Source organism: Paroedura picta, chromosome 2 (genome assembly GCF_049243985.1).
Source record: "Paroedura picta isolate Pp20150507F chromosome 2, Ppicta_v3.0, whole genome shotgun sequence".
Classification (NCBI taxonomy): domain Eukaryota; kingdom Metazoa; phylum Chordata; class Lepidosauria; order Squamata; family Gekkonidae; genus Paroedura; species Paroedura picta.
The window spans coordinates 47880375-47897321 of NC_135370.1; the positions used below are offsets into that span (position 1 = coordinate 47880375).

At 42.5% G+C, this 16947-nt stretch overlaps 1 protein-coding gene across 40 annotated transcripts in view; it reads left to right on the top strand.

Annotated features, from left to right (window-relative positions):
• The first annotated feature begins 5303 nt into the window (after positions 1–5303).
• NEB (nebulin) overlaps positions 5304–16947 on the top strand; it is a 213229-nt gene continuing 201585 nt past the window's right edge. For 38 of the 40 annotated variants that reach the window (XM_077320081.1, XM_077320041.1, XM_077320047.1 and 35 more), the window contains exons 1-3: positions 5304–5382; positions 6096–6197; positions 7760–7830. In XM_077320081.1, the coding sequence (XP_077176196.1) occupies positions 7795–7830 (36 nt within the window). In that variant the 5' untranslated portion in view covers positions 5304–5382; positions 6096–6197; positions 7760–7794. The remainder of the gene's footprint in view (positions 5383–6095; positions 6198–7759; positions 7831–16947) is intronic. The other 2 variants (XM_077320042.1, XM_077320046.1) reach the window with 1 other exon arrangement.

Genomic DNA, 16947 nt, shown 5'->3' on the forward strand with positions numbered 1-16947 from the left:
TGTAGAGATGTGACATCACTTCCAGATTTTTCCCAGAAACAATATTATGCCATTGCTGATCGCCCCTGTCCTTGGTCTCCTGCATGTTGGCAAGCTAGGTCTGGAAACTCTAATTCTACTACATGCATTTAGTTAACATATACATTGGAGCACATTTAGGGAAAGAAAAAAATACATTAGGACAAGGGGGACGGGGAGCGTATCCAAATATTCAGAAATATTTTAAATTCCATCCTCCTCATGACTTGAGAACTCACCTTCCCAACAGGTTTCCTACTGGGCCTAGGAGAAATCGAAACCAAACATCCCAAGTCATAGTGAATGTTATCCATCCCTTAAATATGGAAAGTACATCCAACATTCAAAAGATGTTTATGAAGTTACCATAAACACACGGTTGAAGTCCGTCTCGCTGGATCATTTTGCATCTGTCTCAAAGCCTCGTAAAGTGCTACAGTGTCACTGAAGTGTGTGTCTCATCATCTTAAATTAAGCCAACCTTCCAGAACAGCATCTTAAGTTGAAGCTGGTCTAGTTGACATGGTATCTGCTTTAATAATCAGTTATTAAACAACAACAAATTTAAAACAAACAGGAGGTTCAGTGCAGTTTGATCACTAAAAAGTTAGTATAAGTTATTTAAAATGGCATTGTCTTCTCAACCAGTTGTAGTCAAAGCACAGTATATATCTGTGTGCAAAACAAATAATTAAGCATCCAACACTGCAATCTTATGCAGTGTTATTCTAAATATAGTCTATCCCCATTGAAATCAATGGATTCATAGAATTAAATTGTATGTAGTTTATACTCTTCAGGCTGGGAGAGGCTGAGTCATGCCTATGTCAGCTTTGTAAGTACTTTGACTGATTTCTGCTTATGTTTTTAGTTACTAAATTACACATTTTAAAAGGTGCTGGCCCCATCTGGCTCTCCCCATGGGAAATATAAATATGAATCCCCAATCCTGTTGTTGCCACCTGAAAGCAAAGATCATAATCACTTACCCATACCCACAGGCCACATCTCAAACTTCTAGCCACCTTCTGAGTGTTTCATAACTCCTCACTAGGAAATCATGTGTGCTATGGGTTAATGAGCTGGGGAAGTGGTTTCCTTTCTGCCTCCTTCAGTCTGTACCCAAGCCCTTGTTCATGAAAGTATGAGCAGATCTAACAGCAAGGTCTACTGATTGCTATGTGGTCTCCGTGCTCCTCTTAATGAGAAGTTCTAGAGGCAGAAGCCTCTAGTTTTGGTTTCTTTTAGATGAAAGAGCAATCATTATTTATGCTCCCCCTCAATTGCTCTTCAGGTAGAGGTCTAACCTGAGTAAAAACTTTACCAGGAGATTTTAAATATTTCACTCTGGGCAGAGAACAGGCAGGGAGGAGGAAGTCAGTTAAAGGCTTTCCAGGCTCAACTCAGCTACTTCTTAAGAAAAGTCTAGTTAGAGATAATAGTTCTGTCTCCTCTTCCCCCCTTCCAACAGAGGACAGAGACTTGGAGGCATGAAATACTAGAGAGACTTCAGGAAGGAGTTTTTGATGAATCTCCGGGAAAAGATTCGTCGAACCAGCCTGACTTGGTCAGTGGGTGAGGTACTAAAACTCATGGAAGCAGGGAGGAAAGGCTCTTTGGTGTCCAGTCCACCAGAGCAGACAGGACTCTTAACTGAGGCCTGGAGGAGGTGCCTGTTAACCATCTGCTGGCCTGAAGAGCTGGAGGAAACTGTAAGGTAATGAAAACTCTATAGAGATTTACAACATCCTAACCTCAGAAGCCTGTCCTGTATTTTAATGTCTAATAGGGCATGTATAGACAGAGAGACAGAGAAATTGCATTTTAGTGATTTCTTTTGAGAAGTCTGGTGCGTTGCTAAAAGTATGCTTGTGAACATTTTCTTTTACATAAATAGTTTATCACTTTGGATGCTGGTAGTGGTTCTCTGTACTACATAGACCTCCACTAACTTGGACATACTATTTTAAAAGGAGTGCCGGGGGAGGCAGTCAGTTGGCAAGTTTCTATTCCTCCAGGGGTGCACAAGGCAGAGATGAACAGGTGCTGCACAGCAAGAGAGACACAGAAGCAAGGCCTCAGAACTTGGAAGGGAAGCTGGGACTTATGTCCTTCCCAGTGGGGGAGTTCCTTATACAGGTCAGGTAGTGGCAATGGTTACCTGAGAGAGAAAATCTTGGAGGGCAGGGTGAAACTGGGCCTGTAGGCTACATCAGGCCCATTTCACCACATGCTCCAAACTTCACACTTCTGATCTTCACATACATCTGATCCCTTCTCCTTAGCTCCTTACCTCCTCTTATTCAAACTTTGATAGCCCTGGAACAAGAGAACTAGCAGGAGACCATCTCCTGAGCACTCACTGAGATTAAGAAAACATCTACAGACACAAAAAAAAAATTAGCATTCTTTTCTTTATAGGATCTGTTGCCCACCATGCGTGTCATGTAACATTAGAACAAACCAAAATGATAAACCCATTCATAGTATTCAGAAAGCAAATCTACACCAAAAAAACAGGAGAAATTGTAAGAATATGCTAATGCAAAACCGGGGAAGGACCTGCTCAGTTCCCAAAGCAATCAGGTATGGCTCTAACTTTTTAACGGTTCTGTTCTGAGATTGTAATCCTGTTGAATCTAAACAGAAAATGAACTGTATACAAGCTGAAGATAAGCAGATAGACAAGCCAGAAGCCAGGTGTTGCAGCAGCTGGGGTTTCCTAACTCTTAGGAGTGACTGAAAGAGTACCTCTGGCATCCATTCTAAATTCTGGAAAACCACAGACCAGAGATACCCAACGTGGCTCCTGCCAATATATTCACTGTTGCCCACTTGTGCCTTGGAGATAAAATGCAAAGGTATTTGGAACAGAAAAGATGGTGCTTCATGTCATTCCCTAACACCTGACTGACTAGCAAAGGTTCATCCTGGACAGGTGTATCACAGATGTACACCAGCATTGCCAGCTCTAGTTTGGGAAATTCAGTGAGATTTGGAGGTAGTACCTAGAAATAGTAGAGTACCTAGAAACAGCGGAGCTCAACAGGGATGTGATATCATGGAATCTGCCTTCCAAAGATGCCATTTCCCTCAGGATAATTGTGTACAGTCTGGAAGTCCATTGAAATTCCAGGAGAGCTCCAGCCAACTCTTTGAGGTTGGTTACACTGATCTTGGCTTGGCTAGAGAAATAGCCTTTCTTACGTCTCTCTCACCCCTTTTTCTGTGGCTGCACCATGAGGACATCCTCCCCTTTCTTTAGAAACTGAAACAAAACAGCACCCCTGGAAAACCCAGGTCTACATCCCCACTCTGCTGTGGAAGCTTACTAGGTCACTTTAGATTGGGATTGCCTGAGTTGGGGAAAACTTGGAGACTTTGGAAGTGGAGCCTATAGGGGCGGGGTTTGGGGAGGGACATCAGTGGGGCCACCTTCTAAGGGGCCATTTTCTCCAGGGAAGCTGATCACTGATCACTTCTATTGGAGAGAAAGCTGGGGTAGAAATTAAATAAAATAATATAGGTCAGTGGTCCCCAACCTTTTTATCACCGGGGACCACTCAATGCCGGGGACCACTCACCGGGGACCACTCAACGCCTTTTACTGAGGCCCGGGGGGGGGGTAGTTTACTCCTCTACTCTCAACCACTGCCCTAACGCTCTCTGATCGCTATGGTGATGTTTAAACATCCCTTCAAAATAAGATACAGACACGCCACAACAATGAAGTGTGTTGTAAAGGGCTGGGAGGGATGAAGTAAAGGGCCGGGGGGGGGGGGGAGAAGGCGTCCTTCAGGGCCCACCTCCAATTAGTCGAAGGACCACATGTGGTCCGCAGCCCACAGGTTGGGAATCGCTAATATAGGTGACTGGGGGGCAGATAAAGTTGGTTGATGGATGGGAAGGCAATGGGTAGTTGGTTGATGGATGGGAAGGCAAAAAGGATGCAGGGCAAGTTGAGAATATGGGGAGGAGGAGAGAAATAAGGAAGGGGTGCAGGGGAAAATGAAGTGCTTCTCTGCAAATCTTTGCGGGTTGTCTAAATAAGCCCAACTTAAGTACTGCAAAACTGGGCCAGACTTTTCCCGGGGAGAGGCTGCCTAGGGAGGGAAGGGGGGAGTAGATAAAATTAGATTTGCTGTTGGGTGAAAAGAGAAGATGGGGCAGAGAGGACAAAGAAGAAATAATGGGTGAGAGAAACATGAGATGCCCTCTTGCATGTCTTTGCAGATGCCCACTTGTTATATTACTATTTGTTAACATCTGCAAGGGGTTCCCATTCAGACAAAGCAATCTCTGGATTAGAAGGATACCTGACCTACTGTTTTGTGGAATCTTCCAACATTTTGTGAATGGCCCTTAACATTCAATTTGTGATTGGGACCTTACTTCCTGTGATGTCAAGTATGTGGTGGCAACCCCCCTGCGCCTCCGGGGAGGGTGGTATATAAATATAATAAATAAATAAAATAATAAATAAAACTGCAACGCTTTCTCAAAATATCTGCAGGTTCAACAGGGATGGGGATCCCTAGCCTAGAGGAGTCAAGTTCCCTTTCCACTGCAGTCTGCATGTAAAACCTGCCTCCATTCGGGGGGGGGGGGAGAGGAGGAAAGACTATCCAGCCTGGACTCCTGTTCCCACTGCTGCTCAACAGGGCAGTGGGGGGAATCAGGAGGCCGAGGTTAACCACAGAGTTGAAGGTGAATCCTAGAATGCCATGCATTGGTGCACCACCAAAGAGCTTGTCCTTATTTTGGGGACAACACTACTCCATTATTTGGTTCATTTTGAATGACTGAATAGGAACAAATCATGAAGCTCCAGACCTGGATGCTTAATCCTATTAATCCTCCTTGCCTTCCCTAAAAACTACAATAAGCTGCCAGAAAAATCACATTTCTCTAGAAACAAACGCACAAGTTACTCCCGTGGTTCCAGTTCTGGTTGAGCGCAGCAGAGCTTCCAGATAAGCTGTTTTAAACTTTTTAATTGACCTTTGTTTGGTCATGTTACACCCGTCTCCCTTCCTGAATGTGCCCCTATTTCATAACAGGTTATTTCAGAACAAACTGCAATTTGCTGTTCTTGTTGTGTTTTGTTTAGAGAACAGACTAAGGGCTACTATGTGCTGCCTTACTTTTCTTTGTGGGCTTGTGGAACAGGTGGTCCACCAAAGGGTCACTATGTATATTTAGTATCTGAAACCCGATCAAGGCCCAGTCTGATTGGCTAGCCCCAGCCACATGATAACTTAGAAGCAAATGCATCAGACTAACGGTGCTCTTGCCCAGCGTTTCTCAGGAGGAAGGACAGTTGGAGAGGCTTTGCTGCTAAGGAAATTTATTAAAATATTGCTGGTAAGCCCATTTTTTAAAAGGCATATCATGTATATATTGGCCAAATGACATTGTTTGTTTAGCCCGGGGCTTTATGACTTGCTGGATTTTTACCAGAATAAGAACTAATCAACTTTTTTCCAGTGTTTGTCTATCCTATTCAGTGATGGTGTTACTGATGTTCTGCTCAAGGGAGATATGGTTCACCTCTGTGACTTGAAAATATGAAGCACAGAGTCTTGATAGATGCCTTTTGGAGGGAAGTTTCTTTAGAACTTGGGCTACTTTTTTTTAAATGGGGTGACACAATAGTATTTCACCTGATTGAATTTTAGTGAATATTAGGAATCAACAAATTTATCTTTATTTCTCCCACCCACCTTCAGCCTATTGGCATTATGGAGAGACAGTATCTAAAGTGCCTATATTTAACTTGGGGAATTGAACTGCACTTGCCTCAGAAGGAATTGCAGTTTCGCTAGCTAAACAAAACCAGCCAATCGGTCTGAGGTATTAGCTTACATGGCACATACCTTTGAACTAGGAAACAGCTGTTGTAAACCTTCATCTTTTTGCCTGCGCTAGAAAGAATGGCTGCAGCAGTCTCTCATGTCAAACTCAGAATTTTGCAGTGGCCTTGACAAACTCATTCCGATGAATGAGTTCTTAGGGTATTTGTTTCATGTGCGCACCCAAGCTATGTGCCTATGTGCTTTTTGATATTTCTTTTCCAGGTTTGAAGGGGAAAAAAGAAAAAAAGAACCAGAGAAGCAAGCCAAGTGAGCATCCATAAAGACCAATGGTGGGAAGAGAGAAGCTAACTTCATTAACTTAAGGTCATTTGAAACACATTTGATGGGATTTAAAATAAATAAATAGCTAAGAACGAGCATGGTGTGGTGGTTAAAGAGTGCTGGGCTGTAATCTGGAGAATCGGGTTGGGTCCCCCACTCCTCCATGTGCAGCCAGCTGGGTGACTTTGGGCCAGTCACAGTTCTCTCAGAATTCTCTCAACCTCACCTACCTCACAGGGTGTCTGTTGTGGGGAGAGGAAGGGAAGTGAATTGTAAGCCAATTTGGAAGTGGAGTATAAAAATCCAGTTGTTCTTCTCTTCTAAACTGTACCTTCAAACAATGTACAATTCTAGTAGCCTTGCCAACATGCCCAGAAAACTTAACGCACAGCTATGTTGTATTAGGCATCCCTCCCACTGATATTTAAGGCATTCTGAGGCACAGGCAGCTGAAAGAGTATGCTCCTTTCCTGCACTAGAGATTCCAGCCTTCAGGTGGGACATGGGGATCCCTTGGAATTACAGCTCATCTCTAGACTATAGAAATTAGTTCCCCTGGAGAAAATGGATGCTCTGGAAGGTGGACTCCATAGCATTGTACCCCACTGAGGTCCCTGTCCTCCCCAGGCTCCACCTCCCAATCTCCCAGCCTGGATCTGGCAACCCTACCCTCCCATCCCTCTTCCAGTGGCCAAGGGGGCCTTTGGCCTTACTTTCAAAAGCTTTCCTGTATGGCCATGTGGAAACGAACTCTCCTTGCTAAAGGTGACCAGATAGCTGCTTACAAATCTGAACTAAAACTTGTTTAACATCCCCACCAAGGGAAATTCTCTATTATTCACATCTGTCCATATCTTAAACATTTTGGCAAGCTTATTTGACTTCAGTTCCATTGTCACATCATGTTCTGTGATCCTGGGTTGGCACTATAGCCTGTACACTGCCTCCTAGGCCCTGAATTGTTCAAAGTGTTCTAGCTGCAGGCCTGAGGATCAGAACTGCATGTAATATTTCCACCTGCAATGATTAATGGGGGGAATATATTGCTAGTGTTTTACGTCGCGAGCCACAGCTAAGGGAGAGTGCCAATTGTTCATTTTGTCCTAGAAGATGTTGCACAAACTTCAGCGCATGTGCGGATATAGTAAAAGGCCTTAGCTATGGTGACTGACCTTTTAAAAAACTTTTCTTCAAAATAGACTCATTGCGATGTTTGTGCAAATGGAAACCTTTATAAGGTGGAACGTTGGCACATACATTTTAAAACAAGACAATAAAATGCGTTTTTCGACTCAGTTGTCCTTTTGCTATCCAACGGGTTTTCGGTTGGTTTAGTGCTGCTGTGACGTACTTTTTGGAATCAGCGATGGCAATGGAAACCACAAAAGGAAAAATATTGGGTTGTATCCCACATCTTTTTTCTACCGATGGTGGTCTTTTTGTCCAGTTCACGGAGGTTCCTTTTGCAGGAGAAAAACTTTTATTAGTGTAAAAATTCTGTAGAACCCAACCCACTAAGTAAATAATCATACCAGGATTTGTCGCTAATAGGATACTATACTCATAGTGTTAAATTCTTCATGTTTCTTCTGTTTTATGGCCAGTCAGTAGGTGACAGACAGAGAAAAACTCTGTAAAGATGGCAGAAGAAGAGGAATATGAGGAGGTTGTGGAGGTAAGGCCCCATTTTTATTTTGGTCTTGTTGCTTTCCTGGACTGAAGAAGTGCGCATTAATGGATTAGTCAAACGAGACATTAGCAAGGAAGGACTCCTAAGAGTCCTGCCTCTACAATTTGAGTGTGGTTAGATTCATTGTCCAGATCAGACTACTAGTTATAGAAACTGTTAAGTCATCAGTTGACCTCAGTTGCAGCTGCTGGGACTCCAACGTGGTGCCAGTACAGTGACTTATGGAAACATATGACAGCTGTGATGTCCTTTTTTCACAATCTGGCTACGATCTTTCAAATTTGTGTTAAAAAAAGTGGGAAATTCATCGCATTAATGTCATCATTGTTTATTTTTAATAATGATGATGATGATTAATAGCTAAGGATTGTTCACATGAAGGCTGACACTGCCTGAATAGCAGACTGTAAAGCCTAATTTGATTATAACGGCGAGAAGCAACAGCCTTTATCAAGAGCTTTGGGTTTCTTTTCATGGTTCTTTTGTCAATCCCTGATAATACAAAGTAATTCTGAGCGCCACACAACACCGTTCTACACTCCATTGTAATCAATGTAGTTGTCGTGATAAGTGGCTTCACAATGTCACTTAAAGACACTAGTGAACGTGGCTCTCATATGTTTTTGTCTCAAGACACTCCTGGGACGATTCCTCAGGGCCTGTAAAGCAGAGTTGTTCTGCCAGGCCAATGGTTAAGGTCTGAAATAATATCAAAATTCTGGCCTCCCTGCCTAAAACATGTTGATTTACACCCATCCGATCATTGAATAGCCTTATATGCCCCCTCTCACCAGAGAGAAGGCAGCATTTTAGAATAAATTTGTTTTTAAAAGGAGTATAAATAATATTTTAGGATTTTAATATTAATTATTGTCCGTTGTATTATTACTGTGTTACTTTATGTTATGTTTTGTTGTTACTTGCCCTGAGCCTTCAGGGAGGTATATAAATCTATTATTATTATTATTATTATTATTATTATTATTATTATTATTATTATTATTATTATACTTTACAGTGGCCCTCCACAATGCCAGGGGACAATTGTGGATTAAAGTTCTCTGCAGAGTTGGAAGTATAGTAGTACTACCCGAAGAAGTCACAGCTTACAGAGTTGGAAGTGCTGTTTGAGGGATTTCACTCACTTGGGCAGTGGCGTTTAATTTGTTTGGCGTGTAAGAGCACTGTTCTGTGATGCTGTAGTAGGTAGATACTGGGGAAACTGAAGGAACCTTCCTCCAAAATCTTTTGGTCTATTGTGAAAACAAGAGCAGTCATATGTTCCGTGTGTCATGTGTCATGTTCCTTCCATGTCATAGCCATGTGGTCTTCATGCCCATTATCTCATCGCTGTCTGCTGCTTACTAGTCTAATCATTTCTTTGTGTTTCTCAAAGTCATTTTGATTCTGCTTTAGAGGTTTTGCTTCAAAAAGGTGTCTGAATTTTCCTCTCCCTTTGGAACGTTCAAAGCTGGATTAGAAAGTTATAAATAAAAGGGCAACAATTGCAGCTGGCATTAGTTTTAAGCCACTTACCCATTTCCAGAAAGAGTAAAAATAAATCTCCCCTGCTTGCCAGTCTTGCATTACTCTCATATTTTAACTCTATATGAAACACGGTTATGTTCAGTCTCCAGTGTAAAGCATTGCTGAGCAAGAGACGATTGGGTCGGTAGGAGCCACCATGCTGTTTTAAAGGGCATCCTATAGAGAACTCTCAAGTAGCCTGGAGATTTTGTGTCAGGGCTGTTCTGGACTGGACTGTGGGTCAATGATGGAGAGCCTGTTTTTTTACTGCGAGGGCCGCATTGCCAGGTTTAATTTAGCCCATAGGCCACACAGAGAAACACATGGTTGTGGCTCTCGTGCCAGCATATATATGCTTCTTTACAAGCCCTGGCATGTGCTTGTATGCATGCATGCACAGGAAGCTGTGCAGGCATATATCCTCACTTAGAAACAGGATTTGCACTGTTCTACAGCCAACATGTGTCTACACTCTGTTGATCTTTCTTCTCTTTTCTTACTTGTGTTCCCTTTTACGCTACTGTATTCTTCCTTTTTGGACAGCCTGCTTTGTGAAAGTAGTCCTCAGTTATTTTGGTGTTGGTAATGGCAGACCTAGCTCATCCTTAAAGGGATATAGAGAATGTGATTGATGATACTGAGGTAGATGGGAGAATGGTCATGAACTGGCTGTTGACTCTGTGCTTTTCAGTCCATGTGTATCTTATGTGGAGCTGGAAATAATACATTTTGTAAGACTGACAATTTGAGCCAGTGGATTGGCTTACCTTTGGAATTTCTTTACAGGAACTTGTCCCTATACATCATTTTCACATACAATGGGAATAATAATATGCAAAGGAGATATAAATCATAGTAAATTCTGACCACTTCGATTAGCATCAGAGATGCCTCAGATTCACCAAAGGAAACTGTACAGTAAATAAGGTGGATAAGTCTAGACCACCTTTTCCTAACTTTTTTACCATTGAGAAACCCCTGAAACATTCTTCAGGCTTCAAGAAACCTCAGAAGTGGCGTGATCATGCAGAATATAGTTGGGAAGCATAGCTGGGCACACAGCCACTTGGGGCCCCTCCCCTTCCCATTTTATCCTGGCCCGTCATTGGCCATTTGGGAGGTGGGCAGGTTGACATGACCCTTTATGATCATATCACCCAATAAATGTTTATACCAAATTAACTCCCAGCCATTCAGGAAATCCATTCACGAAACCCAGGTTGAGAAAGCCTGTTCTCGACGAACTAAGCAATAGTTTTTGATAAATGATAGTTCTTATGAGGATGAGTGTAGTTGTGTGAAACTATAAAGAATCTTGAAACTTTGATGCTGCTACAAGCCCTGTCAAAACATGGACATTGGAATGAGATCCTGTTCTTCTTCAGCTTTTTTTTTACTCTTCTGGGGGTAATTTCGGTTCAAAGGTGATCAATTCTATTCTATTTCATCTTAAAAGCTACTTTCTATAGGGGACTAATGACTAGTTCAAAGGAACAAGGTTTTCTGCAGAGTAAACGTACTAGACTTGAAGTAGCCATAGAGAATTTGGGTTCCATGATTTCAAGATATCCCACATGCCTCACAGTTTCAGCAGGCAGACTTATGTATACACAAGTTAATACTAAAAGTATTCAAGTCATCTTTCACCTGGATTCATTTCTATATCTTCTTTCATTGTCATAAATATTTATTTCAGATTTATTTATTTAAATATGTTTTCAGTTTGTATTGTTATAGCTTTATTTCATCGCCTGTGTGGGGCAAAGTACCCACCTGAGTCTTTCCCTCAAGGATTAATGGATGTGGTGACTAAATGGTTCATAGAATCATAGAATCATAGAGTTGGCAGGGGCCATACAGGCCATCTAGTCCAACCACCTGCTCAACGCAGGATCAGCCCAAAGCATCCTAAAGCATCCAAGAAAAGTGTGTATCCAACCTTTGCTTGAAGACTGCCAGTGAGGGGGAGCGCACCACCTCCTTAGGCAGCCTATTCCACTGCTGAACTACTCTGACTGTGAATTTTTTTCCTGATATCTAGCCTATATTGTTGTACTTGTAGTTTAAACCCATTACTGCATGTCCTCTCCTCTGCAGCCAATGGGAACAGCATCCTGCCCTCCTCCAAGTGACAACCTTTCAAATACTTAAAGAGGGCTAAAATGTCCCCTCTCAACCTCCTTCTCTCCAGGCTGAACATTCCCAAGTCCCTCAACCTATCTTCATAGGGCTTGGTCCCTTGGCCCCAGATCATCTTCGTCGCTCTCCTCTGTACCTTTCAATTTTATCTACGTCCTTCTTGAAGTGAGGCCTCCAGAACTGCACACAGTACTCCAGGTGTGGTCTGACCAGCGCTGTTTACAATGGGATTATGACATCTTGTGATTTTGATGTGATTCCCCTGTTGATACAGCCCAAAATTGCATTCACCTTTTTTACTGCTGCATCACACTGCCTGCTCATGTTTAGTTTACAATCCACGTACCCCAAGGTCTCGTTCACACACAGTGTTACCTAGAAGCGTATCCCCCATCCAGTAGGCATGCTTTTCATTTTTCTGACCCAGATGCAGACCTTTACACTTATCTTTATTAAATTGCATCTTGTTCTCATTTGCCCATTTTTCCATTGTGTTCAGATCTCGTTGAACTCTGTCTCTATCTTCCGGAGTATTTTCCAGTCCTCCCAATTTGGTGTCATCTGCAAACTTGATAAGTAGTCTCTCCACCCCCTCATCTAGATCATTATTAAATATGTTAAAATGTACCGGGCCGAGCACCGAACCCTGAGGTACCCCACTACTCACCTCCCTCCAGTCTGATGAAACACCATTGACAACAACTCTTTGAGTGCGGTTCTCTAACCAATTCCCTATCCACCTAACTATCTGAAAATCCAGATTGCAGTCCTTCAATTTATCCATTAGAACATCATGGGGAACCTTATCAAAAGCTTTACTAAAATCCAAGTAAACGACATCAACCGAATTTCCACAATCCAGCAAACCTGTTACTTGGTCAAAAAAGGAAACCAGGTTGGTCCGACAGGACCTGTTGGAGACAAATCCATGCTGACTTCCTTGGATCACCAAATTGTCCTCTAGATGTTTGCAGATCGCTCCCTTTAATATCTGCTCCATTAACTTCCCCACAACAGAGGTCAGACTCACTGGTCTGTAGTTTCCCGGGTCATCCTTCCTCCCTTTTTTGAAGATCGGAATAACATTTGCTTTCTTCCAGTCCTCTGGGACATCTCCAGTCCTTAAAGAGGTCCCGAAGAGGTTCCATTTTGCAGGTGTTACTAATTGGACTCTGCAGCCTACAGGCCTCTTATCCAAAGCCAGAGTGTGGTATGGGCTAATTGTCTTTACCTGAGAAGTTGGGAGCCTTGGTGGGAGGGAGAGTGGTGCAATAATCTTGTAGAGGATTCTAGCTCGGATGTATTATGATTGGTTCAGTGTTTTTTGCCTGACTGGTCTAAGAATTTGGAGTCAAGCTATCTAGTTGGGATTATTATGGCACAAGGACTCAGTTATAACCTGCCTGACTATATACTAGAGAATGTGTGGGTCAAGGCCTGAAACTGCTGGAATGTAAGAATGCACCATCTAATGCAGTCTTTCACTGTGTTAGATAGGTAAGCTAGCATTTCTTATTTTTGGAACATGCTTGCTGTTAGAGACTTGTGTTATCTATTGATAAATTTATATCCTTTAACTTCTATAAATAAATTTTATAGATTTGCAAAAATGTGTTTATTGTGCACATTGCCCTGGGAACCCATGGGGTCCAGTTTTGACATGGTGACAACTTAAAGGGACCAGGGCCTTGTGTGCAAGTAAATGGAAGGGCGACACATTCTCTGGGTTAGCAGTGTGTTATTTTGGTCAGTCAGGATGGATTGGTTAGGGTGCATGACTTTAGCCAGCTTTCGGAGGACCTCAGGCAGTGTACCTGAGATAGAGGTCACCCTGGGCCAAGAATCAGGCATAACAGGCAGGTCCTAAGCTATGTTGCAATGCCAGAGAAAAGGAGCCTCTAGCCCGTGAACATGGGTCAAAGTGATTTGCAAACACCTCCACTGGATTGGAGGATGAAGAACATGAGGAGGATTTGGAAGATTTATTCACCTTCGAGAGTAGTTGAACTTCTTCAACCTCCAGACATTCCAGAGGTCAGTGTATAGTCCAGAGAGAGCAGGGGGGCAGAGGCAAGGATGTGTCCACCTAGGGCTCTGCGGTGGGCCTATGGCCAGGACACCAAAACAGGGCTGATATGAAAGACTGCAGCAACCCATATAACGGACCAGCAGACAACTCAGTGGTACTTCAAGATAAAGCTTTCCTGAAGATCTGCTAAGCTTGTTTAAGGCATCTATGGATTTACAAACCCGGCAGATGCTTAATGATCTGCTTAATGATCACAGCTGAAGAAGAAGAACCCTGCTTAATGATCACAGCTGAAGAAGAAGAACCCTGTCTTCCAAGAATGCATGGATCACCTGTTTATACTTCCCATCCTTTGAATCTGCTTGTTTGGACTCACTTCCCCATGCAAGGGGAGGTGAGCAGTTTCATGGATGAACTATTTTGCTTAAGGGTCGAGACTATCAATAGTTTAGAGGCTTCTCAGGCAGCGTTTAGGCTTGTTAGATGACAGTCCACAGTCCTGTCTTTGGTTCATCATATGAAAGGGAACAAGGCTTGATTCTGAGGTAGACCTTAAACCTATAGGATGTCAGCTTTGAAGTCATTCATGCAAAGGGCAGTCAGAAGCGGGGGGTACTCAAATAAAGGTTTGTCCTCCCAAGAGCAGGTGGAGTAAGGTCTGCAGAAAGATTTGTTATGATTTTGTTTTTGTGTATGTATGGTTCAGTTATTCTGTCCTGGATGCATTGTAATTGCTTTGCCTAGATATGGTAGCTTTGATTATTCATTCATTTACTCAATCAGTGAATCAGTCAATCAATCATGGTTAGGCCATGAATCTCAGCCTCCTTAAGGGGCCATGTGAGCCAAAAACCTCTTGGGTCTTCCTCTCAAAAGATAATGAATTTTATAACAATATGGTTCTATCTAGCAGTGTTAATAATTGGGCTTTGTAGCCTACAGCCTCTTATCTCTGGCAGAGTATGAAATGTATTAATTGGCACCAAGTGAAAACTTGACCACAAACTTGAGGGATTTGGCTGGCCTCACTACCTGTTTGCATGCAGGGCTAATTCCCACTTCATGATGACATTGGGGCTAGTCCAGGGCATTACAACGCAATTCCACTATAACGAAATCTGCCCTCTTCCCAAAGCAAAGGCAATGACAGAATTCTAATGGGCACCATGTTACAAGGAGTTAAAGCCTGGATCTGCTTGAATGCAATTTTCTATAGAGTTCAGTTCGGAACTCCTTGATAGCCTGCCTCTTAAAAAACAAATTGTAAAACAAAACTCGCAAGGAGAAAATACCCAGAACTCCCCCAAACAACATTGCTTCTGGAAATGCATTAATTAGATCTATGTGTGTAGCTTTGACAACAAGCTGAAGGCAGAATAATTAGTGAGATTAAAGTTCAGTGATATTTCAGTTATGTAAGGCTGAGCTTAACTCTTCCTTGTCGGTTATTTCAGCAGCAGAACATCCCAGTAAAATGTGCATTTTAAGACTGACATTAGAAGGAATTCACACATAACTGTTTTTACGTGTTGAAGGCTTGAACGTAGGTATGATCAACTGGCCTTTAAATGGTTCAAAAATATGTGGTATTATCAGGCAGTCAACAGCTAGTTTTTCCAGAGAATTACTTAAAGAACAGCCTGGCTGCTGATCAAACTGGCAGGTCCCAGTATATTACAACCAGCCCCCCCCCCTTTATTTTTTTATTACTGGGTTATCAAGGGTCCAGGTGTTTCCAAAGTTTCTGACTACTATGTTAAAACACTGGTTGTTGAAAACTCACTTCAGCTAGGCTATAGTAACGACATGGAACCTTACTTGGAATATTAACAAGCCCAGTTTGGGAGGTTTTTAAAAAAACTTATTTATTAAACATCTGAGAAAGAGAAAAGAAATGAAAAATACAAAGTTCAAAAAATTTGCAGTTACAATTCCATTTTCAGTTGCTTCATTAACTAATACATATAGTTATTCATATAATAGATGTAGAAATGCCAATGCTCTTGAAATTTGTCAAAAGGTCTTCTATTTCATAAGCTCGTTTGCTTAGCCATCGTACACAGTTCTCCAAGTTTGCTGAGCCCAGTTTGGGAGTTTTCACTAAACCAGTCCAACATGCCACAAGGAAAAATATATCAATGTGTGCTGTTTGCAGTACATTAAACGATGGCCATATGATTTGGTCTACTGGCTTAAGATATTTATGCGTTTGTTTTGTGTATAACTTAAGTCAACTGATTATCCAGCAAGATAAATACAGCTTACTAACCATGTAGAATGGTTTTCCAAGTGCTTGAAAATGGAAGTGGCCAAAAAGGAGCTTTATGAATATGGTAATAGGTGGTATTTATGGGCATGGACTGTATTCTACAGGGTGTGCCACTCATTTTTTACAACAGCATATACACATGTCTGGAAATTATTTATTCAGAAAATTTATATGCTGATGAAGGTGTCTCAAGGCAATAAAACAAAGAAGTCAATAAAGCTGTAAAAAAGCAAGCCACTGACATGAAAAAGTAAAGGGAAGGCATTTCAGAGGTGAGATGCTACTACCAAAAAGCCTTGTCTCTGGTCACCACATACCTTACCTTTGCAGGTAGGAGTACAGACAGCTTGAAAAGAAGATCTTAACTGGTCAGTTGGACAGTACAGCAGTAGGGAGAATAATTTGCAGGTCTGCTGGCCACTTTGCCATTTTGATATGTAAAATTCCAAGAATAATCAGCATTAGGATATCCTTATCCATGGTTCCTCTATATATTTGTGAAACAGCCTGGGGGGTGGAATGTGTCTGGCTGTCCCAAGTTGGAATAGGGCCAATCAGGGTGCAGCGAGCAAAGCTGGCTGCACCTTGATTGCCCCTGCCCATGAAGCTCCCACCCTCCATCCCTGGACTCTAGCCTCTTTGCTCTCAGATGCGCCTCAGTGCCTGGAGCTAGCAGCAGGTAAGGGGAGAGAGCCCTGGGCAAAGGGTCGTGGTGGAGGGCCTGCTAATGAGGGCCTCCTGGTCTGCTAAGCTGGGCCTGCAAACGAGGGCCTCCCGGCCTGCTGAGTGCCTGCTACGGAGCTCTGTACCGGCCCTGCTAACAAGCTGACCAGTTTTGGTTTGATTTCTGTGAAAGAACACTTGCATAATTTTATAATTGGGGGTTCACCACAATACGAGGAACTGTATTAAAGGGTTGCGGCATTAGGAAGGTTGAGAACCACTGGTGTGCATGCATATGTTCGTGGGCAACTCTACAGTATGTGCCACAGGAGCATTGCCTGACTCTCCAATTCCTGGTCTGAGCTCCGAATCACATAGGCTACTGGGAATTTCTTCCTTACAGCAACGGTTGGTTTATGGGCTGAGATTATTCTGTTCCTAAAAACCTGTGTTGATAGATTTTGCTGTAGTGCAA